A 27,779-nucleotide genomic window follows, 5' to 3' on the forward strand; every position below is an offset into this window, starting at 1 on the left:
GCAAAAGTACCTCATAAAGAGGATCCTAGGTGGACAGACTCAAAAACTCTAACTATTCTCTGTCTCATATCACCTACGTAGAGGCGATCTCTGCTTGACTTACAAAGCCATGTCTGATCCAGCTCTGTTAGAAATGCTACATCTAAAGAAATTCCAATCCCCTCTGCACTACATGCTCCAGAAACCTCAACCTCATTACCACAATCAACAGAACGTGCTGGTGGGACAGGTTCATAACCCAGAGATTGCCCATGTTATGGAATAGACTTCCCATACATGTCAAACAGAGCACCTCACTGGCCCTCCTCAAGAGAAATCTTGATGAGTGGATGGGAAATAGAAAAGTCACCCCGGGGATCACTCCAGTGTCTCTACTCGACAGAGGCACTGGAAACTAAGGTTGGGTGGTATGATGCCAGGGTAATCCTATGGGCTAGGCCTGTAAAGGCTCCAGGGCCATTAGGCTAGTATATACCTATGAACCTATGAACATATAATAAGGATGTCCCCCCAGGGATGTGTGCTGTACCCACTGCTTTTCTCCCTGTACACTAGTGACTGCATCTCTAAGGACCCCCCTATCAAACTTATTAAATACACAGACAATACAACCATTAATGGGCTCATCAGATATGGTGATGAGTCTACATACAGATGGGAGGTTGAGCAGCTGGCCCTGTGGTGTAGTCAGAATAATCTGGAGCTAAACACTGTTAACTCTGTGGAGATGACAGTGGACTTTAGGAGTGGTAATATTATCCTCTCTCTTTATATTTAATATTGTTGTGTCATTTATAGAAACCTTCAAGTTTTTGGGATATATAATCTCCCAGGACTTGAAGTGGGAGACCAATGTAAGGTCCATCATAAAAAAGGCACAACAGCAAATGTACTTTCTGTGACAGCTGAGGAAGCTCCACCTCCCACAGGAGCTGTTGATTCAGTTCTATACAGCTGTCATTGAGTCAGTTCTCAGGTCATCCATAACAGTGTGGTTTGGATCTCTGTCTAATCATGAGAAAAATAGGTTACATTGAATAGTCAGGTCTGCCAAAAATATCATTGGTGGTAGTTTACCCTGATTACAGGGCGTGTACTATTCCAGAGTCATGAAACTGGTAGGGAAAATCATCACCGACCCTTCATATCCAGGCCACCATCTTTTGGAACTATTAGCATTAGCCAGGTATTCTAGATTGATACACACCAAAACAAGCAGATAAAAGAACATTTTTTCCCACAGGCCATCAAGTTCATAGATGATTAATTCGGCTTATTAGGCTGGCTATTCTTTTTCCCAAGCCTCCGAGGGTCCTGCAGTATTGTTTACTTATTGTTAATACGTGTTTCTTTCACAGTTTATTTCAGTATTTCTTGCACTGATTTGCACTTTGCACCTTGTATGTATATGTTTATGCATATTTACAGTTTTTGTCTTGTTTAAAATACTGGTATGTATGTTGTTTATGCTAGTCATACTTGAAGAGTTATTGAAACCAGAATCACATTCCTTGTATATGCACATACTTGGCTAATCAATGTGATTCTGATTCTGATTTTTAATACATTTACATATTTCCCTTTGACCAACGTGTCTATCCCTTTTATCATTATAGGGGAGCCCCCATCCCTGTTCCTCTACTGCACCATAATTTGCTGCCTTGGAAATCCTACAGTACAGTGATTCAGGGTAACACATTTGTCTAGTTATTTATAGCACAAATCCACACAGAGAAAACACAAATAGCCTCTGTATTGTTGTCTGCTAATTTCTATTACACCATTTTAGATGTTATGGTTCTATCTTCTGCAATTAAGAATGAGAGACTGTATCACTACTCTAGGAGGTTAAGCAAGTAATATACACACTAGGAAGGTCTATTTTTTATCCTCAAGTATCTAACCTGGAGGGGTAGAACCATAGGCGTATACTAGAAAAACTACTGAAACCCAATTTAGGCAAAAGCACTATCCTGTAATTCAAATACTATTTACTGGATCTTATCTTTCAAATCTTCACTAATAACATACTATAAAATGGGAGTACTAGTACTTCAAGGCTTTGTCTTAGGTCCTCTCCTGTTCTCTCTGTTTCTTAATGATATTACTCTAAAATTATTCAACTACAAAGTAGTTATGTAAGTAGATGACATTCTACTTTTACTGGTGAGCAAAACCTCTGAATCCTTGCAAGCAGCCCCAGGTCAGTTTATAAACCTTTGCAACGGTATCCATGTAAATAAATTCCAAGATACATGTATACATGGCATGCTTTTGTCTACCACATAAAAACTAGCATCCCTATGTATAATACAATTAAAAGACTCAAATGGTAACTTTATACCAAAAGCTAGACAGCAGAAATGCCTTGGTGTAACACCGGACCGTTGATAAACTTCAGTAATCACACAGACATTTTTACCACCAAATATCTGTCACAATTAAAATTATGTTCTACACTTGTGCATCTTCTCTCCTCAGCAGCAACACTGGCCTTAGCCAAAAGTGTCCTAATATCCAAGCTTGAATATGCCATAAACCTGATAGCCTTTCACTCTGTACACATCACCAAAATGTCCATGTAGCTGAAAGTAAAATATGTAGAGATGCCTCCTTGCAGATAAGGAGTACCCACACTGCATTTTTATGATAAGACACACTGGCTGCCTATTATATATGGAGGCACTTAGCTATTAAGTACTCTATTCATTAAAATTCTAACACTTGGTTACTGCTCCTCCCCCTTAAAAAGACCTCCCCCTTAAAAAAGACTACTCCAAATCAGGGAACAAAGCTACCCTCAAAGAATCAGCAGGAAAAATTCCCTCACACTGGTGAGACCAAGATTCAGTCTTGCCATTGCAAAAAAGCATTCTCAAGTATAGGACCCACTATATTCAACCGACTACCTGCAAACTCTGGCAGCATTCAAAAAGTTTGTTAGTCAACATTTGCCAAATGAATCCAGGTGCCACTGCTTTTGAGGCACTGGCTAAATGTTTACAGCTTCTTACAGTAGGTAGCCTGGAATTTAGTCATCCTAAATGTATATGTTGTAAATATAGAAACACTGACTTCCTGAAATGCACTATTGCAATACCTAATACTCTTAATTTGAATAGAATTAGTATTACCATTTTTTACCGTTTCACTCAGTATCAGTCATTTATTTGTGTGAGTTACTATACTGTATGTACTAATTCAAGCGTATGTACTTGGAATACTTATTACTGTACCACATGGCACATATTGATTTATATGATAAGATAAAAACATACCTATATGTATTATTTTTAAATTTTAGAAATGGTATAGTATGCTCCCAAGTGCTTAGGAGTAGAACGGATTCATTAATTGGTACTGTTCGTTTATTGTTTTAATGGATATAACATGATATTTAATGAAGGCATTAATTCTTGTAATTGTTGGAGCTCTTGAAGGTGGTCTACCAAAGAGTTAAGTTGTATGTAGTTAAATAAAAAGCTTTATAGTTGCCGAGGTGTTTGTTTTTCAATTTTATAATTTATTTGGCAGTTTTTGGTGGAATAGTGAATCATCAACAACCCCCATGGCAAATACTTGCACGGCAAAAACTGTAAAAAGCTTCAAATGTAAATTTGTGTGCATTAATACAACAGATTCATGAAAAACATTATATGGACCAAGAAACCTTGGGCCATTTAGAAAAAGAAGCACCTGAAGAAATGAGAAAATATAAACAACAAAAGCTAGAGATTGTCATAACAGAAAAAATAAGATCACAAAGGGAGAACATAGAACATAAGATTAGTAAAGTAAAAGTTAAACAGATAGAAGCTAAAGTTACAGAATACCTCAGAAGTGAAGGACTTAGTGTAGAAAATCTAATACCAGGTTATGTCACAGCATGATGGAACAATGAGTCCCCAAAGTAAAGCGAACCAGGTGGAGCGTGAAACATATTAAGAAGAAATATGGACATGGGAAATAATCAGGTATTTAATATGGTGCAATATTTATGCAAAGGAGAAAGAAAATCTAATCAATACAAACAAAAAAGTAGCAGCAAAGATATTTTAAGAGAAATACATGGCAAAGATATCCAGCTATGGAAAAGTTTACAATACAAAAAATAAGAAAACCATAGGAGGGAAGTAGAAAAGAAGATTAGTAATAGAAAAGTTAAAGAAATAAAAACTGAAGTTATGCATTCCCTCCCTGCAAAGTGAAGGATTTAGTGTAGAAAATCCAGCTGTGGTAAAGTCACAGCATGATGGAACAGTGAGTCCCCAAATTAAGGAGAAGCAGGTGGAACAGAAAGCATCTGATCATTGCCACATGGAAATACTCTGGAGTCTTCATTAGGAAACCAGTACCAATGCTCTTTTGTCTTGCCTTTAATCCATTAAGCTGTCTGTTTAACAAATTAGGTCATGGTTACAATTTGTCTCCCAGACAACAGCAAAGTGAGGACTTCTCATCTTATTTTTGTGGATGGTTTAAAACTGTATAATTCATCAGATCAGGAGCGGAAAGCACAACTGCAGGTGGTCAAACCTTTCTCAGAATATAATTTAGTCTTGATAAATGTGCAAGGGCAACATTTAAAGCAGGAAAGCTGCAGCACCAAGAAAATATCAGTTTGTGACAGGAAACTGATGTAAAGGAAATGAGTAGGAGTGAGTGTATAAATATTTGGGAACTGATGAAGAATCGACATTAAAACATGAACGAATGTGAATAGAACACTGTAAAGAATATTTTATAAGACTAAAATTAATACTGAAAACAGTGCTGACATCTAGGAACAAAGTTCAAGCTGTGAATCAATTTAATATTTCTTTTCTCACAATTTTGGGGTAATTGACTGGTGCCAAAACGTATTGGATTAGTTTGATTGGAGATCAAGAAAAACTACTTCCCACTTATCGAATGATGTATAAAAATCAGTGTATATCAAGATTATATATTTCTCATTCTGAAGGAGGTATGGGCCTCATCAAAACTGATTACATGTATAAGTATGCAATTTTAGGACTGCATACATATCTGCTGACCTCATCAGATCCAAATATAGTGTAAGTTTTGAAACATGAAGAAAACAAATCGAACGTGACTTCCCTGCATAGTTCATCAGAAATATATCATTGTCAAGTGGAATGGAAACAAAAGCAGAAGTAGACAAAAATCAGACAGCAACTAAATGTGCCAAAAAAAAGAGAGAATATAAGGAGAAGTATAAGATGAGAAGACAAGAAATGTGCAAAAGGCATAAATATAGTTGCAAATACAAAAACTTCTGAAACAACCTCATCTCGATCAGGATCTGAAGGAGGAGTGGTTAAGGAGAGGTGAATTTAAACCAAAAGATGAAAAGTTAATATTAGAGGCCAAAGGTAATGGACCATGTACATGCTACTTTACAAAGTCCATGGAACATGTGGGAGAAGCAGGCAAATCCAGGTTTTATTTTAAGACAGAATTGGAAAGAATAACACTTCTTGTTGACGGATGTGATGCACTAATGGCAGAGGACCTGTATACTGAAAGACAAATAGTGTGGGAAGACTGCTGCAATGGGGAGTCTGCAAACATTACAATATTGAAGTAGATGAGAGGCATTGGAAACATGAGCCACAAAGCATTATACGGAAAGATGAAGTTTATATCACATGGGATCACACATTACCAACAGTTCAAAAACAGATGCAAGAAAACCAGATATAGTAGTCCAGGAAAAGAAGACAAATGTTGCATTGCTCATTGAAATTGCTACACTGAGTAATTACAGTGTCTTCCATACAGAGAGTCACAAAGTCATAAAATACCAGGATTTGCAGGTAGAAATGAGGGCGATGTGGAAAGAAGATACCCAGACAGTTTGAATATTAGTAGGAGCAATGGATATCACAAAAAAGAAATACTTGTAGCTCCATATGAATTGAAGGACTCAATTCTGGGCACATTGCAGGTGCTGCAAGGAGCACTTTTCCGAATAGACATTTTGGCTAACATTGAAACAATACTAATTTCACTAATTTTAATCATGCTTTGACTTAGGAATGGGGTCAATTCCCATCATGGTACTAGAAACCAAAAAGACATGAAGAAATTAAACAGCAAATCAACCCATTTCTACCCATTATCCCAGCATGGGGTGTGGGGTAACACTGAAGGATATCCCCACACTTATGCAAGGGACATTCCTTCCAGGTATCATTGACCCAGTCACCAAAGCATGAGGGGTGAGCTTCCTGGTCTTTACTAGGAAGTTAGTGTAGCTTAGTGTGCCATTGAATGTGCACAACTCTCACTCCACCTCCTATCCCCTGCGAGAGGTGAGCATGCCTCCCTCACTCACTCTTTCCCCTCCTTCCGTGGCTCATCCAGTAGTGAGGCCAGTATTTAACCCTGGTTGCATGGTATATAGTTGGGGTCCATCACACTTGCTACAGAGCCAAACAATGTAGCACTAATTGATGTATCTGAAACTTACTGTCAGGTATAGTAAACAAAAGCTGCATATATATTTTTCCACTTCTAAGATTTCTACCTTTTATTCACTTTAGTGTCTGCTTTCAGGCAATTCAAATTTTACGTTCTGGTGATGTTCTTATAGGCATCCTGTACTGTGTGGTTCTTGCATATTACACTGCATCATAAGATACACATAGCTTAAACCCATATTTTAATTTTAAAATGCACTAGAAAAGAAGTAATTCAAGTTTTGGATAAAATGCTTATTTCAGTTTGTGTTCTATTGTGTAATCGTACTCTGCTGTCAAAACTATGAGTCATTTTTTGGATGAACTAATTTTTAATGCTGTTAAAGCCATTTTTCTTCCTTTTATTATGTGATAAGAGTTGAGCAAAACTCCTGAATAAACAATTATCTCTTTTGCAGTCATTAAATAATGCACAACTATTAGCTTGGTCTATATTACTTTGGCACTGCCAGAATGTTGATTTCTATTTTTATCACCTTACTCACACGTTATTTGCTCTTTCTTTGGCACTGCCGGAATGATGATTTCTATTTTTATCTCCTTACTCGCACGTTATTTGCTCTTTAATCAAAGCAAGGTGTCTTGAGAATATGAAGCACTGTACTTCAATAAGCATCACAAAATGCTATGTTTAGAGACAGACGTCTGCATGACTGCTGCTTGTTTGTCATTGCAGGATACACTGGAGAATTGTGTCAGTCTGTGATAGATCACTGCCTACCACAACCTTGTGAAAATGGTGGAACTTGTATTAACAGTCTTACAGGATACAGTTGCCAATGTCAAGAAGGTACAATTCATTCTCTTTACAAACTTACTGATGAAAATTGCATGGCTTTATTTAATGTGCTATTTTATCAGCTCTGTAGCTGTTTTTATAGAAGTTTAGAACAGTTTCCTAAAGCATTTTTGTTTACTTCACTTATATATAAACTTGGGTATGCTGTTTCTCATAATTAATTGAAATGATATTTTATTCTGTGTATTGGCATGTTCGTACTATTCTTCATGCATTTCTATTTCTCTGTAGCTATCAGACATGAGAGCTGCAGCTGTGTGAACTCACTCCTCTCTGTGGGAATCAATGGTGCCGTGGGCAGCCATTATGTGGGGTATAACTAAATCAATCGTAGTTCTGAAAAGGGCTGAATAAAGTGGCACTATGGCTTCCTTGGACCTGGATTTCATGCTTTTACTTATAATTTGGTGACACAGAATGATTACCTTACTGCCCTGGCCACACAATCAAAGGTCTGATTACTGTGTACATATATTCCCAGATCTCTGACTGCTGGGTCAGCTCTTAGGAGGTTTCTTATAAATGGAGTAATTAGTTAGAGTTTTCTCAAAAGGCACTATAATGTATTTCTTGGTATTGATTTTTAGTCTGTGACTTTGGCATGAGTAATTTGTCTGTGTTAGACTATCTTGAAAGATGTTTGTGTCATGATAGCTCCCAGTTTGCAGTCATCTGTGAACTTGGTAACCCAAAGGCCCCTTACATTAGCCTTTACATCCAAGAAGTAGATGGCAAATAGGAGTGGTCCAAGTACAGAGCCCTGAGGTACCCCCCCCCCCCGTTGACAGCTCTTTTAGTGGAGGTGGTATCACCAGTCCTGAATTCCTGGGTACTGTCTGTGAGCCAGCTGGCAGTCTAGTATGTTATGTAGGGCTTTAAGAAGTTATGTAGGGGTTTATACCCAGTTTAGTGAGTTTGTCAACTATACACAAGTGGAGTATTGTCTCATATGCCTTAGCCTGGTCCATGTAGATGGTATACACTGTTTCCCCCTCATCCATTGCATTAGTTACCTTCTTAAAGAAGTCCTCCAGGTTTAGTAGGCATGATCATCCCTTGACAAAGGGAAACTGGGTTGGGCATGGTGTCTGAAGGTTGCTTATGCCTTTGCTGATTCTTTCCATGATAATTTGTCCCATAGCTTTGCATATTAGACTAGTCAGACTAATAGGTCAGTAGTTTCTGGAGCAGGTTGATGATCCACCCTTGTGAAGTGAGATAACCATTGCAGTCCTCCATTCTCATAGTATGAAGCCTGCATTGAGGCTATAGATGAAAAGTGACTCAAGTGGTCCTGATAGGTCACGTTTCAAGATATTTAGGAGACATTACAGGAATGTATAGTATAGTATATTATATACCATAATATAGGATAGTACAGGGAATAGAACAGTGGTCTGAGCTGGCATGGACACTTTATAATCTACAAGTATGTTATCTGGGAAAATCTCTTTCTTCACTAATGGCAATACACTCTTTTAACATGTTTGTTTATTACATTACTGAACAAGTAATTCATGTGAGTAGTTATATGTTAGGCATATTTCCTAGGAAGTATCATAACTACATTGATACTGAAGCCCTCAAGTGTTTGGCATGCATATTGTGTAATACATCTGCCAGTTTTGTAGCAAAGCAATTTTGTTGACACAAAGTTAATATTCGAAGTTTTAAATATATTATATATTTATATACTTCCTCAAATAGAATTTACTGTAAAATAGTGGAGTTTGAAATGGATTTTCCTTAAAGACATTAATTGAAATAAATTTCTGAATTTTATGGGCAACACTTTTTATTCAAATTATATTTGTTGCAGTTTATGTTGCTGGCCTTGCTATAAGAACAGATTGTTTAATTATTTATTTTCATTTGATATGAAAGGCACTTTTCTACACTTGATTGCATCCCGTTTATGGTAAGATGCCAAGGCACTAGAGATTTCTGGAACACTCCTATTTTGCTTGCCTGTATGTGGTGTGTGACTCTTTCTGACATGTACTTCATATTATATATGTACTTTTGGTAAATTAAAAGTGAGATGACTGGAAGAATTTTAAAAAGATACAAGAATGTATGAGTAATCTCAGTGATTTTTTTCAACAGTGTAAGCAATAAACATTTAAATGTGTAAGTATGAAGCACATTAATGCAGATGTGTAAGCTGCATTTGTTAATAAGATAGTTTATGCTGATATTATTTTTTAAGCAGATGACAAAACAAAGGCAGAGATATTCACTGTCCAGGCTTCAGAAATGACTTACGGTTATCTGCAAATAGCAGTGGTAAACGCATATGTAAATAAGGTCAGCAAAAGTAATTTGCGATAAATATGGAAAAGAGAATTTTTTTAAACACACCAACTTCTCACAAAAGAATAAGGTGTATAAAGTTCAGCATTACAAAATTGTGAATTACTTTAGAAAATCTGAAGGATAATCTAACTTTTCCCCCATATCGCTGGTGAATGTGGATGAGCGCAGTCATGCTTAAAACATTTAAGAAAAGGTGCAGACTGTGCAGCACTTAAAATAGATTTTCTTAAACAGAAGAAGGGTTTATCCTTTTGTGGACACTCTGATGGTTTCATTAAAACATAGAAATGGGAAGATAGGAAAGTTTGAAAAAGAGGAGACAAGACAAACGGAGGAACACACAAGGGAAACATCAAGAGGGTTTGTGCTAGAGGAAGAGGTGGGAGAGGATGGGTACTATGTTTTTATTGGGGATAGACCCTTTTTTATATGTGAGGGTAGTCTAAGTGTGAAATAGGTAAGGGGTGTAGAAGAAAGAATAAGGGAAGGGCTGAGGAAGTGCCATTTGGAATCCCAGTCCACAGAATATCAAACACATCCACTGCCAGATGGTGTTCAGTTGAGGACCCTGATGCTGAGAGAGTAGGGGCCTGTGTTGGTGCAGTGGTCAGCACTAATTAGGATAGTGTATCTTCTACATGCTGAAAAGAGTGGCTGAACTGTCCTATCCACTATCTCCACCAGTACTTCCTCTACCAAGCTCTGAAGCCTTCTTTTGATGAGGTTTGCCAGGCGGCCACATACCAAAGTGCCTGCAGTACCATTGCCTCCACCCCGACCATGAAAGGATGCCCCCAGATGGGCATGGGGTGATCTATCCTTAGGCTGGTAGGTATGTACCCAACCTGCTCCAGAGGAATTTGAAGCAATAAAAATAAAGAAAATAAATGACAGAGATAAAAAAGAATAAAGTTGAAATACAGTAAATACAGAATGAAAATAAGAAAAAGAGAGAAAAAATGAGTGCTGAGAAGCAAAACAGAAAAAGCACAATAAATCCACACATCATGTTTGCATACCATTTCATACATTATTGAAATATTGGAGTAAAATCGTTATTGAAATAAAGCCTATATACAGGAAGTTCTTACGCATGCAAGAGGGGCAGTGATTTGGGAAGTGCTATTGTGCTTGGGAAGAATGAAATGAGTAATGCTTATATCGCTTCAGAAGAATTCATATGGCAAGTGCCTGTGACTTCTTGAAAGGGAGTGTGTATTTCTGAAGTTATGTACATACAATACATTCAGTACACATTACTAAAAATACTTTTTGTAATTATGAGAAGTAATCAGGTTAAAAACAATTACATTAGCTTGAACTGTAATGGTTTCAGATATATTTCTTTCATCTACAAAATTATGAAAATTTTATTATTACCAATACAGAAAACATTTGTAAACAGAGTACAGCAGTTGTACACACACATATTTATCTCTCTCACGCTCTCTCTTTTTTCTTTTTCTTGCAGTAATACAAATGATTTAAAATCCTTTTTTATGCTTCTTATCCATATTACAAACTATTAAGACAAAATTATCTTGGACTTTGGTTATAATTACAATATTCAAGCAGTCTTTCTACCCTTCTTTGTTATTGCTGGTGATAATATTCTATTTCCTCCTCAGCTGTACAACAGAGAGGGTAATTCTTGTTTACTTGTATTTACATTTAACAAAAGGAAAGCTTCAACCAGTACGTGAAAACACCAAAACAAAGAAGGTACTGAACCACTGGCATTGAGGACTTATGAATAACCAACAAGCCACATAATTAGCATACAAAATTTATTGACCGCTTTCGTCCTAAGACTTCTTCCGAACTCATGACAAATCTTTTAACAAACTAAACAGACATTTATACCATTCATAATAAACCATCACTTAATAACTAATTATCCAATTAAAACCATAAAAATCATTCTTTATTTAAATACAGTTTCCTGTTCTTTAAAAAACATTTAATATTTATGCCTTCATTAAGACCAGGTGTTTTATTTGCTTCAAGCTTGATTTGCCAACTAGTTTCCCTTTGTTCCAGAAAGTTTTTAAAATCACCATCCCTTAAATCTAGGCCGCCAACTTTCAAGATAGAAAAAAGGAACTTCTTATATGCTTTACACTCAGTAGTATGTTTATACAGGGAATTATTGTTATCCTTTTTCCTAATACTGTAATAATGTTCTCTTATCCTCTCATAAAGAGACCTAGAGGTCATGCCAACATAAAATGCTAGGCATCCACTACATTGACCTATATAAACCAGTCCTTTGGTTTTACGTGTACAATGACCGGGTACCTTAATAGTATGAGGAAATGTATGAACAGTAATAACTGGCCCTTCAGAAATGTACCTATAATACCTAAAATTTCCACACTTGAACATTCCATTACCCTTTTGTGTAATCAAATTCATTGCTTTAAATTTGTATCATCTCTGTGAAACATTTTCTTCAAATTGTATTAATTTTTATACACAAAATTGGGTTTATCACCCACAACACCGAATAGCTCACCATTACCTTCTAAAATCTTCCATTTATTATAAATAATTTCTTTAATTTTCCAGCTATCAACTGTCATTTCTAGATTACACACATTGGTGTAGTAAATTTTCCATTTTGCTTTGCCTGACTAATTATAAGAGGTTTTTTTTAAGTATAGGGGATACATTTCTTTTCTTTTCTTAAAGATGTCTTCAGCTAATTGGTATAAATAAATCTTATTATAACATGTATTAACAGTGAGCTCTGCACTCAACTGCATATTTATTGCCTTTGAGATTGTGGACATAAATAAAGAATGTCTTGTGGTTGTCCTTGGCCTGGGATGCCAAATTTACCTCAAATTTTGCTTTAGTAAATGTCATTTGTCCTCTGAATTGCTTGTTTAGTTTGATGAGAGTGCATTTATCCTGCAGGGTGCTACACCTCCTAATTCTTGCCATGATATTCTTCCTTCTGTTATACAGCCTATAGATGCTGTAATTCCACCAGCTTAGCTTGTTTTTTGAGTTAGTTCTGTACTTTATCCTGGTGGGGGCAGCTGTCTCTATGCAGCTATTAAGACACTCATATAGGGATTCTGTGAACAGTTCTGTGTACATAGCAGTGTGCTCAGGTTTTATGTGGGCTTGAAATTTTGCCAGGTTATCCCTTAATAGTAGGAAGTTAGCTTTAGAGTAGTTCTTATTTTAACTTAAGAGGAGGTCATCGTGTGGTTTTACCTTACCAGAGTAGACATTACACTAGTACCAGATCCAGTATGCTTGCTCCCCTGGTTGCTGTACTGACAATCTAATCCAGGGAGTTTGTGTTTACAAAATCCAGGAATCTGTGTGTCTGCATGTTGGGTGTCATATATGATTCCTGTTTAATAGTGGGATAATTAAAGTCACCCTTAGATATGGTATTGGGTTGGGTGGTGTTTCCAGTAAGTTTAAATACAGTTTATGGGCTTCCTTGGTCAAAGATGGGGATGTATAGCTTGCAAGGAAGTGGTATGGGATTTTGCTTATGGTGATCTGAATGTGGAGAAGCTCAGGTACATTGTCCTGTTTGACATCCTTGAGGTACATTTATTTTTTGATGTAAATTGAGGCATGTCCACCTTTAGTTCCTGTTTGTGTAGTAGCTGGTCTAAATGTGTGGAAGGTATTATAAACTGGAACTGCTGGTGTGCTCTCTGTAGTTTTAAACCATGTCTCAGTGACCACACGGACACCAGCATTCTCTAAGGTGAGAACTTGTGGGGAGTGACATTTTTGTTTATATTTCTAGCAGTGAGCAGTAACACCTTTATATTTTCTCTGTTTTGATTTGCTATTTTGGAAGTACTTTCAGTCTGGCATGATCTAAAAAAGGCACTGTGATGGGAGGACAATGTTTTAGCTAATATTCAGAAACCTAGAGGTGAGAGGTTCAGACCATCCCTGACAAAGCAGTATGGTCTGTTGACCATCTTCTTCTATACTGACAAATACTCCACCCCCTTAGAATGATACCATAAACTAAGATAATTATTAATGTCAGTCATCTTCTTTTCCTATTGTGGCATCATCCTTGGAGAAGGTAAAATACTACTCAATACTTGGCTCATTCCATCCTGAGATACATATTCCAAGAACTCTATAATATCTCTTGTTATATAGTCTAGGGAGGTAGGTCTCAGGTCATTTACACCCACCTGGACTATAACTGAGTTATACTAGTACTTGTGGTCCAACCTGAGTGCATTTGTAATGTGGTTGATAAACAAATGACCATGACATTCTCCTTACTCAGCCTGGTGAGTGGGACATTAGTGTATCTCACAATGGAGTCTGCAATGACCAGAATGTTGGATTGTGTGGTGGCTTGTCTTATGGGCTTAGAATTAGAGGCTCTATGAGATGTGGCTGTATGTGTTCATGTGGGTGTTGTTTTGAAAGAGTGCATTTGGGGCTGCTGAAGGTATTTTTTAGTGTACTTTGTCTATTAGGTATTTGAGGTTTAGGAAGATTATAAGTGCCTTAGTGTATGTGGGTCAATCTGTCTGCTTTGAACATTGTGTCCTGTGTGCAGTGTGTGTGCTGACAAGCTGATTGACATTAAGAGCTTGTTTTTTTGTGTGAGAGCTTTGCCTCCACTGACATTGTATAAATACATCTGTCACATAAAGTATCACTTTCTTTGAGAATTAACTGGTTGTCATTAAACATGAGGGAATTTATTAATTGCATCAGGATGCCCATATCCACCAAGCTGGTAATGAAGATAGTGGAAAAGTTAATATCCTTGGCAACAGGCCCTTTTTCTATTAATTATACAGTTGGAGTGGGAATATAAAGTAATGTCAGGAGTATCTAGTTTGCAACTCTGGTGGCAGTATTTGTCACTGCAAAATAGTTGCCTTGTGTGCAACTAGGTATTGATGAAATTTCAAGGGTGCTTTTACAGGAAAAAATGTCAGCTCAAGGTGTCTGTGTCTATACAGGGTACTACCAAACACTTGAGAGGGAACTGATAAATAAACTAATGAGTTATGGATGAAGTATTTAGGAAGATGTTCTGAAATTAGGTTAAACAGCAGGAAGTCAAGCAGTAATTACTGAAAAGGAAGAAAGAATTAGCTCTGTCAGGAATGACGGGATTTTCTCAACAGGTGCTGCCTGGCTACTACTAGCGGTAGTCTCACTATAGCTTCATGCTGCTAGCATACAATGCTCCTTTGCTTCTTCTCTCACTAGAAACCAAACATTAACATCAATTCCAAGATGAGAAGCAGCCCACAGCCTTTTTGCTGATTAATAGTCTTGTCAAAGATGAGTGTCTATAGGCTCGTTGTAGCCTTTTTGTGGTAGATACTTTGAATAACAACCAGACTAAGCAATAATTATTGTTATATAAGTGGTAAAACAGGGCATTAAGCAAAAACATCAACTTGAATGTTATTAAATGTAAAAAATGGGGACATTTATGGATAGATTGTAAAGAAAAAGAGGATGTGCTAAGTGTCACAAATCAACACAAAGAAAAAGATAAAGAAAGTATTCAAGAGGAGATAGAAATAGATGAGACCTTAGGGGAAAAAGGGAGACACTAAAGAGATAGAATCCAGAGTTAGTGATAAAGAAAATTTAAGTTGAAAAATGGTAAGAGGAAGAAAAACTTCTATTGGTAGAAGAGTTAAAGATAGAAAGAGAAAATTTAAAACTATTAACATAATGGAAAAAAGAAAGTAAATGGATAAAGCCTTGCCTATAAGGAATTACAACAGGATGATATCTCCTAAACGGGGAACTAGAGAAAGGAATAACTTAAAACTTATTTATATGAATGCTAATAGTATGAAAAATAATATTACAAGATTAGCAATTTTAGAATGGTACAGCAAATTTGATATTGATGTAATTATTATGGAAGATGTAAGGATTTTAACACCTGAAGAAAGACAACAGACTCAAAAAATAAGGGATGGGTAAATAATGTAGAATATAGGGAAATAGTGTTCGGGAAGAACAATTCTATGTAGATTGGTAGTAAACATTTTGAATGTTGTATTAATAAAAATAAGAAGAGCAATATAGATTTAAGAAGGCAAGAAAAGTATATAGAATTATTGCTATATATGCATATTTGACTAGTAAAGAACAGGAGAATTTATTTCAGAAAGTACTGGATTATGTTTTTGTTAACATGGATATAATAATTGCAGGAAATTTCAATTGTGACTTAAGGGATAATAGAAAGAAAAGAGGAAAAGATGTAAAAATATGTTGGAAATAAAATGTGGAAAAATAGTTATATGGACCAAAGAAATGTGGACTTCTAAGAGAAGTACTTTAAAAATGGAAATATATTATTTTTTGTTATGAGAAAGAATATGTATCTTGGACGAAGAAACTTTTTTCAGATCATTTGGCAAAATGGGTAGAAATATATTATAAAGAAAAGTATATAAAGATGGGAAAAGGTATAAAAATAATAAATGAGAAGGAATAGAATGGAAAAGGAAAAACTATTAAGCAATTATGGATGGATTATATTGATATGAGATCATTTTATGCCAAAATGATGAATTGCTTTTAAAAGAAAATATAAAAATAGTTATCTATTTTGAAAAAATAAGGGAAGGAAAAAGAAAACCAGAAATATGCTAAAATTCATCAAGCGTTGATACATAATTTAACAAATAATAACAGAGATTATTATGAGAAAGAAAATAGATTGATATGAACAATTGTGCAAGAATTAGAGAACTATTGTATAAACAAAAGTGTGTTTTACAAGGGAGAAAATAAGTTTCATCTTACTTAAATAAAATATTACAAGGTGGTAATAGTGTAATGAGAGAAATGAAAGACAAGGTAATAAGAAGTAAACTGAATTTGATTAATTCAGTGTTACATAGGAAAGATAGCATATTTGTCTAGCATTATCTTGATTCTTACAGGATATGAAAAACTGCCATTAGTATATGTTTTTCTTTGTATGGGGATCAAGAATAAATCCTGTTAAAAGGGGTATTTTATATATATGCATAAAAAATGGAGGATTGCATATGATAAGTCCAATGGGGTATGGTGTTTCATTAAACTTATATTAAGTATTGGAATGGCCAATTGAAAAATAATTTGAAAAATTAGTGGTAATTGTATATAAGTATAAGGAATTTGGGGAAAATAAATGAAATAATAGAAGATAAAAATAATATTTAAATGAAGAAATACAGAACTGTCAACAAAAGATAGGAATGTGGAAAATAACAATGATGAAGTTGAAGAAGATAGAAAGGCATGGTATAATAATATCATGAAAACAATATTATTGTATAAATCAATAGGAAATTTCTCAGAAGCAAAGATTAAAGCCATTAAAAAAGGTGATATAAGTGCATTGCTGAGTGTCAAGATTTTTTTTGTGTAGGTTCAAAATAAAAAAATTACCTGTTAAAGCAAATATGCTTATAAAAAGAAAAATGAAAAAATATGTTTATATTGTGGGGAAGAACAAACCACAGAATGTGTTTCCCTAAAATGTTAGAAAGTTAAAAAAATGTTAAACATATTATGTATAGAAAACTTTTTTGAAAGTATTAAAAATTGTGAAGATATAAAACTAAACATGACTGAATATGGTTATTATGAAAATATAGCTTAAAACCTGAAGATAGATTTAGATAAGAAAGTAGTTTATGTAATTTTGATAATATGGAATAAAAAAATGAATGAAATTATGTTTAATAAAAAATGGGTATTGCCACTTTTACTAAAGAAAATAAGATTATACTTATAGAAAAGGAGTGAGGGTCGATATAAAAATGGCAGGTTTTGATGTATAATGTCTGAAAATGAATCAAAATAATTGTATATATATATATATATATATATATATATATATATGTATATATATATATATATATATATATATATATATATATATATATATATATATATAGATACCACCCCTACTCTTTTTGATAGGTGCCATGGGATCTTTTACATCCATCTGAGCTACCACCAACTCAAGCAGATGGGGTCATTGTTTAACATCTTATCCGTAGGATGACACACTCAGGAATGTAGCACCCCCTCCCTTATGCTGCACTGCATATAAGGAGTGAGAGCTCACTGCCACAACACTTCTCATTTGCAATTAAGTTGCACTCTGAATATAAGCATCTATGTATTTGTTAAATAAAATCAAGAATTCAATACACAGGAGGTTCAGATTCAAAAGTTTACTAGTGTACACCAGGAGGCAAAAAACGTACAAGTACAGAATTTTGTCTGACATGAAACAGGAAGCACACAATTTTATATAGGTTTAACATTCAAGCTGTGCCCACCTTACTGACGTGGTATGTCACAGGGCATCTGCATCACTTTAGCTTACAGTCCTCTATTCATTAAATCTGCTGATGCTGTATATTTTAAAAAAGCTTTCCTCTGGTTTCAATATGGCCTTGCTATCCACCTGGTCAGACATAATGTCTCTCTGTAAAGTTACTTCTTCAAGGTTTCATATCAGTTTGAATACAGTAGCAGATTCAGTCTTTTAATACACATCTTTGTTCTCTGTTACACTTTCTCACACAGCTGCGTGCTATCTCAGTAATACATATACAAGGCCAAATCATCCCAGCAGGAAAGAGCAGAAGATTTCATTATTTCACACATTTAATTTCCTGACCCAGCAGATAATCACTTGTGAAAAGCATAAACATTAAAACTTGCTAAGCTGGCATCTGCCAGGGTCGAAGGTCAGCTTTGCTTCAAGCCACATTGCAGTTTCAAAACTACTTTACATTTAAACATGAATTAATCCTCTCTACTATATGATTAATAGAATAAAATGCATTATATACTACTTTGCTTTTAAACTAGCATTTATCATATATTCAAATACACATTTTTCTAACATTCCCCCCCCCTATTAATACTTTTTATTCTATTTTGAAGTATGCATAGTGTCATTTCATCTCCCAACTTCTTCCACTTAGAATTTTCAGCTAGGTGAGTCATTCAATCTATACTTCAGAAAAAATGTCATCTGAAATCAATCTTTCAATCTCAACATCTTGGTACAAAGTTTCAGTAACAGATACATCAATAAAATCTTTGATTAATCTTTTCATGCAGGGAATTCCACAGCAAACACATGCTCCTATTAGGAGTATACCCACACAAATGGTAATCAGAATATTCATTAGGATGGAACCCCACCCCCCAAATAGATTCTGGAAAAAGTCCGTCAGTGGGTTTGGGCCTGGTTCAGTCATGGCTGATACTTGATGAATTACCTCTAGGTGGTTGTTAATTTCATGCCTGTTATCTGGTATGTACGCACAGCATTCTTCTTTGATAAGCGCGCACGTACCACCTCTCGCCGCTAGGGTGAAGTCAAGAGCCATTCGATTTTGTAGCACAACAGTTCTCATTGCATTCAGTTCATCAGTCACCAGTTCTAGGGAAGAAAAAGTTGCATTACTCATTACTTCAAGAAGTTTCGACAACTTCCTCATCTCCCAGATCCATTTGACTGCTCCATAGGCTGAGAATATTCCTGCCCAGGATATAACACTGTCACTCAAGTCCATATGAGTCAATTTGCTTTTGTCTTTCATGGCATTATGATCTTTCCAGCCAGCTTCGATCTTTCCGAATGGATTCACAGGTTTTTCAACTGGACCTTCAGGTTTTTGAGCTGCTTCTCTCACGTTTCGTATCTTACCCAAAGGTAATTCTGCAGTATGCCTTATTGCCGGAACAAATAACCCAAAAAACAACTGCCAGACCAATTCTCAGGTAACCATTTATATGCCTTTTTCCCACAAATAAAATAACAGTTTTCTACTTTAGTACTAATACGCATCAGCCCTGCATGAAACATTTTCTGATCTATAACTGACAATTGTTTAAACAAAACTGGATTATTGCGAATGTCATTCATGGTTGTTTTCAATGAGTTCAAATATGAGTCATAATTAGTATTGCAAAAAGTATTGCCATTACTATTCTTAATATAACATCGGTAAGATATGGTTATATTACAATTGCTCCAGCCCACCTGGAGGGTATCATTTTTATAAAAACATACAATTCCTTTTTGTGTAACAGGTAAAAATAAAGCTATTTTGTCCTGTGATCTCACAGTTCCTGTATCGAAGAGTAAATTCTCCCAAGTCTCATTTATCCCCAAAGGGATAGCGGACATTATCAGTCCTCCATATGCTGTTGGTATAGCTGTACAAACCCAACAATTTGAAATGTTCATAGTCTCTGCATATACACGTTTCATGGCTAGGTATGTGTTAAAATTTGGATGCCAGTCTATAGACATTTCGTCACGCCTTCCCACTTTCACTTGTGTGGTTGTGTGTAGGATAAACCACAACAAGAGGAAAATTGTCACAATTACAGTCAGTAAATGTACACTCAACAAAATGATTATGCAACATCTTTGGGGTTGATCTAAATTTCTATTCGCTTTGTTTTTGGCCATCTCAGTCTGGTTGTATATCAATCACAAGGTTTTCATCAAGTTGAAAGTTCTTTACCGGTTTACAATGTGTCAAATGAAGCCAGGACGTCCTCTCGGCCACTCTAACTGCAGTAGGCATTGCCAACAGAACCTGGTACGGTCCCTCCCACTTTGGACTCACCCAATTCTTCCTTTTCGTCACTTTCAGCCACACAAATGTCCCAGGGGCCAAGACTGCTTCCACCGGTCTGGTCTGTTCCTTATCTGAAAAAGAGTTAAACTGCAAAACAGATTTATTTGTTAACAGTTTCCTCATATAACTAGCTAATGAACTGTCAGCCTCTTGCTCTGCAGGCATGAGAGCTTTCCACTGAGGCACATAATATGCTCTCCCAAAAACCATTTCAAAGGGAGTCAAACCCTTTACATTTGGAACCGTTCTCATACTCAGCAGTGCCAAAGGCAGACAGTATATCCATTTCTTTTGGGTCTCCTCTACTAGCTTCCTAAGCTTATTTTTGAGGGTACCATTGTACCTTTCCACCAGTCCTGCTGACTGTGGGTGGTAGGCACAATGATTCTTTAAGGAGATACCAAAAAATCTCCCAAGTTGCTGGATTGTCTGATTCACGAAATGAGTGCCGTTGTCACTATAAATCCTTTCCAGAATGCCAAATCTAGGGATTATCTCCTTTATCAGGACTTTCACCACTGTTGCTGCATCCGGGTTTTTGGTTGGAAAAGCTTCTGTCCATTTAAAAAACATGTCTACAATAACTAAACAAAACTTTTTCCCTTCACACTTATTCAATTCTATGAAATCCATACAAATAGAATGGAACGGATATGGTGGTATAGGAAAACTTCCGTGCTTGGTTTTAAATGCCCCTTGTGCATGGTGCTTGTTACAAGTATGACAAGCTGCACACAATTTTTGTGTATAATTTGTGAATCCATATGTTTGGAATATTCGGTTTACTAACTGTACCATCCCCCCTTTGAGACATGGCACTGCCCATGGCTCAACAAAGCTGCATATCTAAATAAATTAGACGGCAATATCGGTTTTCTCTCTTTGGAAATGTGCAGTCCATTCTCAAGAATTGCACCTCATTTTATCCATTTTTTTTTCTGCTTTTGTAGTAAGCATCTGCATTGTTTTTAACATGTCTAAATGTAAAATCTCAGAGGGTTGTAATTCCTCATTCAAAAGTAAAGTTTCTGAGTCTGAGGCTGCTTGCTTTGCAGCTGCATCAGCTCATGCATTGACTTTTGAAATCTTATCCTGCTGTTTCGTATGAGCTACACATTTACAAATAGCTACTTTGGTAGGTAACTGAATAGATTCTAATAACTCCAAAATAAATTGTGCATGATTAATAGGTTTTCCACTGGATGTTATCATTCCTTTATTTTTCCATTGCTGTGCAAATACATGTACTGTAGAAAAAGCATACTGACTATCAGTATATATGTTTACACACTTGTTTTTTGCTAAAGTACATGCCCTTGTCAAAGCTATCAATTTTGCTGCTTGTGCAGATAAGTTGTGTGGTAAGGATTGAGCTTCTAAAATTTCAGTGTCTGTAACTACTGCATACCCTACCAGATTCTTCCCTGTAGGACCCCTTCTGCATGAGCCGTCCACGTAATATGTCACCTCGGCATTATCCAAGGGCATATCTGTGAGATCTTGTCTCGGTAAAGCTAACTGTTCACTTTCCTGCAGGCAGCTGTGTGGTGTGCCCTACACAGGAGTTGGAAGTAATGTTGATGGATTTAATGTCATACATCGTTCAATTGTCATATGAGGTTGGCTCAGCAGTATAGTCATACACGAAAGGTGTCTAGCAGGAGAAAGGTATGCCACTTTTTCCTGCAGTAAAATTATTGCAACTGCATGAGGCACTCTCAAGGTGAGAGGGTGGAATAACACCACTGAGGCTGAAGCCTGTACTGCCATTGCAGCTGCAACTACTGCTTGTACACAGTGAGGTAAAGATTGTGCCACTGGATCTAACTTTGATGAATAATAGGCTATGGGGCGTTGCTTCTCCCCATGTTGTTGCGTCAATACTGATGTCATATATCCTTGCTTACAATCTACGGTCTGAAAGAATCGTTTATGATAATTTGGAAGTCCTAAAACTAATGAAGAAACTATCAACTGCTTCAACCTGCAGAAAGCCGTTTCTGCTTCGGGTGTCCATTGTAAGATATCTTGTGCTGCCATTGGTGTCTTATATATCAAGTCAGTCAGTGGAGCAGATTCCAAAGCATAATTTGGTATCCAGCTCTGACAAAAATTAGTTGTACCCAAGAAAGACATCATTTCTTTCTTGGTTGTTGGTTTGGGTGCTTGCAAGATTGCTGTTTTTCTTTCCTCGTCTAATATTCTACCTTCATTGGATATTACATATCCCAAGTATCTAACTTGTTTTCTCCAAAGTTGTAACTTACTTTTGTTTACTTTGTGTCCTTGTGTTGCTAAAAATTTCAATAATGCTACAGTATCCTCCCTGCACTGTTGCTGGGTGGGGGCTGCTAGCAAGATGTCATCTACATAAAGTAGAATTTGACTACCTCCCGGTGGGGTAAACCCTGCCAGATTGCTAGCCATTTCTTGTGCAAATATTGTTGGGCTCTCACTATATCCCTGTGGTAGTCAAGTATATGTATACCTTTTACCCTGAAATGTAAATGCAAACCAATATTGACTATCAGGATGTATAGGTATTGAAAAGAAAGCATTGCTAATATCTACCACAGAGAAATACTTCTGTTGCGGTTCTAAATCGTTTAACAAAGTATGTGGGTCTGGCACTGTAGGTGCTCTAGGTATTACTGCATTATTTACAGCTTGTAAATCTTGTACCATCTGCCATTCCCCATTTGCTTTTTTAACAGGAAATAGGGGTGTATTACATGGTGAATCAGGAGATTCTACCAGTACTCCTTCTTTGAGTAATACTGCTATTATAGGCTTAATTCCTATTTCTGCATCCTTTCTCAAAGGGTAGTGCCTTTTCTGTGGTCTAAAAGCTGATTTTGGGGTTATTATAACTGGTCCTGCTGTTCGAATAAGTCCTACATCTGACTTTCCTGTTGACCAAAGAGTTGTTGGAATTTCACATAAGGCCTTTTCTTCTTCTTCTAATAAGAACGCTAATCATCTGTCCTCGCTAGATTGCAAGTGTACAGCTGGATGTGTCTGTGTTAACCAATTCAGTTTTTGTTTTTGTATCCCTTGTTCTGATAGTTCTAAATCAGTCTGTTTCTCCCATCTTGTTACTTTTTCTCCTAAGTCTGCCCATTTTACACTGTTGTTCTTTGTCAAGCTAACATGTGGTAATCGATTTGATTTATATAATGCAAGGAATTCTTGAGGTAATGAACAGCTAACTACACTGTTCCCCCTCAGTATCCCAATACAAAGTACGCAATACCAATCTAGTTGCTCGATTTCGGAACAATTCTTGCTCATACTCTCTATCAGGTCCTGGTGTAGTACAGTAGTATAGAGTACAGTGTAACAAATGCTGTCGATCAGTGTCGAGGGAGGAGGCTTTACTGATGGCTACGTTCATCAGTTCCTCGGTTACTGCCCCTGGGCCAGTCGTGACTAGGTCGTGGCTGTACCAGTAAAAAGTTTCACCCTCCGATCGCACTACAAAGGTATCCATTTGTCTCTGTGCCTCCATACCTTGTACAGTTGGAACTACTGCTATGCCAAGTATCTGCATAAGGTCCCTGCCCAATAGGTTCACTGTACACTTTGCAGAAACAACAATTTTACTTCTCTGGGTCATACCTGAAACAGGGTCAGTTATCGCTATATCATGGGAAAGCGGTTCCCTATATAGCTGTCCGTTTGCTGCTTTCACTAGTATATAATCAGGTGATTCAGAATGTTCTGGTAACTTGGAGGGGTGTATCAAAGTCCGTGACGCTCCTGAGTCACACAGGAATTTGACTTCCCTTCCCTCCACCAGAAGTGTAACTTCTGGTTTCGTATCTGCTAAGTAGAGCTCTAAACACAATAATGCTAAGTCCAAAATTTCACTTTCTTCATCCTCCATATCTACTTGCACTTCCTCTACTCCTTCTATCACATTTACATTTGTTTTCTGTTTATTAACTTTTCCTGATGATTTCTGACTTTCACATGATGTATTTTCACTATCATATAGTCAGTCCTCATCTTCCTTATCTTTTGTAATTACCTTTTTGTTTTGCTTACAATCCCTTGCTAAATGTCCCTTTTTCCCGCACTTGAAGCATTCACCTCTCTTTTTTCTCTCTTCAAAATCTTCTGATCGTTTGTCAGACTGTTTGTTTCCCTGGGCATTCTTCTTGCCCTTTTTACCTGACTGTAACACAAACACTTCAGCTCCGTCTTCAGTAGTGAAAACTTGCGCCTTCTTTTTCTTTTTACTATTAAAATGTCTTTCAGCATGTCTAGCGTATTCAAGTAAGGCTTGTAGCCTCCCTGTTCGATGGTCTATCATATGCATCGTAATGAAGCTACTAATAGGTGCAATGCAACCTTTTAAAAATGCATTTTTCAATTGTTGTTCATACGGGGAATCATTTGTTTGGTTCTCAGGAACCGACATACCGCTATGATTATTAAAACATTCTAATAATCTAGCATAGTACCCATCTATTGTCTCATTTTCCTGTTGTATGCATTGATTAATGCAAGTCCAGTCTACTCTAGGTTTCCATTTCTCAGAGATTCAGTCTGTTAGACCTTTCACTCTGTTGTCTAACTCTGCGTCACTATGTGGGAGTGGTCTAAGCTCTGCATTACGAGGATTCCAGATGCCACAAATCATGTGCCAATCTGGACCTATAATTTGTCTTACTACTTTTTCTACTTCTTCCCCATTCAAGTGGTAACTCAACCTCATGCCTTGTAAATCTTCTAAAAATTTCGTAAAATTAACTTTCGGATGGAGGATTCCCTCAGTAGCCTTCTGGATATCCTCCGGTGTCCATGGTCTGTATACTAAGAGTGTTGGGTTTTGCCCTTCCTGTCCTGCCTGAGGATTTGGAACTTCTATAAGTGGGCATATTTCTTCCTCACTCTCATCCTGTAGGTTTCTCTCTATTTGATATGATTCTGTGTCCCTATGTGTTTCACGTGTTCAGGACCTAGTTTCAATAGGATCTCTAACAAATGGTTGTGGTCTTGCTGAAACTTCAGGATATTGTGGAGGCGGACCAGCCTGTCCACTCGCTTCATATCCTGAAAAGGATAAGGGAGGGGGCAAGGGAGGAGGAGGAGGAGCTGTCGCTATTACCAAGTTGTTATCTTCTTTGTCTGAAAACAATGTTTTTGAATTTTTTAGCTTCTGTTCTCTACGATTTACGTCCTCAATCCACCTGTGTGCCTGAGGAATGCCTAATTGGTGTTGCTTTTTTGCCTGACCTCCCGCATCAGATTTAAGCTGTTTAAGGAGTTTAACTAGTGAAGTTTTATCTAGTTTACCATCAAATTCATATTTGTTAACCCATTTCGTATAATACCTAACGTTATCGGAACGTTGTGATTGCATGTATTTTGCATCTTTGGTTAGGGGCGATCTCGTGATGTTTTAGTGCACTGATTACCCATGGCAAAGAAAATGTTACGTAACCCTTTTTTTATCACGTGATATCAAATTCTCAGTTCCTGTTCGCAGTGTATCTAGAATAACTGCCTACCTTATTCTGTTACCCTGATCTTTGACCAAATATACAGTACTTCCTTTTGTCCCTGATCTGCAAAACAAATCTTGGCAACAATATACTGTAACCTAGTCCCTGATCTAAAACAGAAAAAAGGTAAATTCTTCCTACCTGTGCCTCCGGTATTGAACTGTCCAATGTCCGCTCTTCGGCCACAGATCAGAAAGTGGCCAGCCTCTTTAAACGACAATTCAGTCGGAGGTCTTTTCACCCAAGAAGAACCGTTTTGGTAACTTCTCCTGCGCAGTATTCAACCACCGGTAGACTCTGATCTGCAGCTGTCCGAGGGAATTTCCGGTCCGAAGGACCAAACTGTTAAATAAAATCAAGAATTCAATACACAGGAGGTTCAGATTCAAAAGTTTACTAGTGTACACCAGGAGGCAAAAAACGTACAAGTACAGAATTTTGTCTGACATGAAACAGGAAGCACACAATTTTATATAGGTTTAACATTCAAGCTGTGCCCACCTTACTGACGTGGTATGTCACAGGGCATCTACATCACTTTAACTTACAGTCCTCTATTCATTAATTCTGCTGATGCTGTATATTTTAAAAAAGTTTTCCTCTGGTTTCAATACGGCCTTGCTATCCACCTGGTCAGACATAATGTCTCTCTGTAAAGTTACTTCTTCAAGGTTTCATATCAGTTCGAATACAATAGCAGATTCAGTCTTTTAATACACATCTTTGTTCTCTGTTACACTTTCTCACACAGCTGCGTGCTATCTCAGTAATACATATACAAGGCCAAATCATCCCAGCAGGATAGAGCAGAAGATTTCATTATTTCACACATTCAATTTCCTGACCCAGCAGATAATCACTTGTGAAAAGCATAAACATTAAAACTTGCTAAGCTGGCATCTGCCAGGGTCGAAGGTCAGCTTTGCTTCAAGCCACACTGCAGTTTCAAAACTACTTTACATTTAAACATAAATTAATCCTCTCTACTATATGATTAATAGAATAAAATGCATTATATACTACTTTGCTTTTAAACTAGCATTTATCATATATTCAAATACACATTTTTCTAACAGTATTAAGTCACTGATTTGGCTGAGTGATGCATTTGTTAAAGCTCTCCTGTTCTCTTGGCCAATCAGTATCACAGGCTTCTAATTCCCACCAAGTATTGTCTGAAGTAACAAAATCCATTTCACTTCCATCTTTCTTTTTTGGAATAGTGGTCAGCACTTTAATTTGGGCATATTTGTGATGAAAAAATAATGTTTTGATGACATTCTTAGGACTACCCTCCTTTTACAGCTTTACCCATAGTATTGCTCTCACTCTTTTATTTTTTGGTGGTATCAAGGTGGTTCTCAACAGAGGCTGTTCCCTTCTTCTTAAATGTTTAGTCCAGCATCCTTTGGCAACAAAATGCTTTCTGGCCATGGTGCATTTGAGAGCCATTTAGATATGTTTAAGTCTTCAGAACTTTATCTGCCTCATTTGTTGAATACATTATAAGTTTTAGGTTTCATGTGATATAAACAGGCTTGCAAACAACCTCAGCATCATTCCAAGCCCCAACTCATAACATTTCTTTAGATATTGTATGCATGCCTTTCTTCTTACGAATAATGCATTACTCTAATTTGGAGTTATCTTGACTTGGTATCCTACAGTCTTGGCGGTTTGCCCTAATGCCCTTGCTTTCCTTAAGATACCTTCTTTGTTGTTATAAATAAGGCACCTAATGAGGAAGTTGTGTGGAACTGAAACCGTTCTGACCCCTGGGTCTATTCTGTCTTCACTGTTAAGAAAATAATGTTTCTGTCTCTTCCATTTATATTTACTTATTTATATGTTTATTTATTTACTGACATTTCTTTATTGGGAAAGTCCGATGAGGCAGAAGCCCAATTTCAGTGGAGGCCTAGGGAGAAAAGCTACAAATTATTATAAAACATTTTAAGAACAATAATTTTACAATCTTCAAAAATAAAACAAAAGCATTTGCAGTTTAAATAAT

The 27,779-nt window shown here is 36.6% G+C and overlaps 1 protein-coding gene across 1 annotated transcript in view; it reads left to right on the forward strand.

The window, feature by feature from the left end:
* The window catches only part of DNER (delta/notch like EGF repeat containing), a 1,500,171-nt gene that overhangs the window by 911,697 nt on the left and 560,695 nt on the right, over positions 1-27,779 (forward strand). The window contains exon 7 of the mRNA XM_044070411.1: positions 7,162-7,275. Coding sequence (XP_043926346.1) covers positions 7,162-7,275 — 114 coding nt within the window. The remainder of the gene's footprint in view (positions 1-7,161; positions 7,276-27,779) is intronic.

This window comes from Protopterus annectens, chromosome 4.part1 (assembly GCF_019279795.1).
Source record: "Protopterus annectens isolate FY-2018-M chromosome 4.part1, PAN1.0, whole genome shotgun sequence".
NCBI classification, from domain to species: Eukaryota; Metazoa; Chordata; order Ceratodontiformes; family Protopteridae; genus Protopterus; species Protopterus annectens.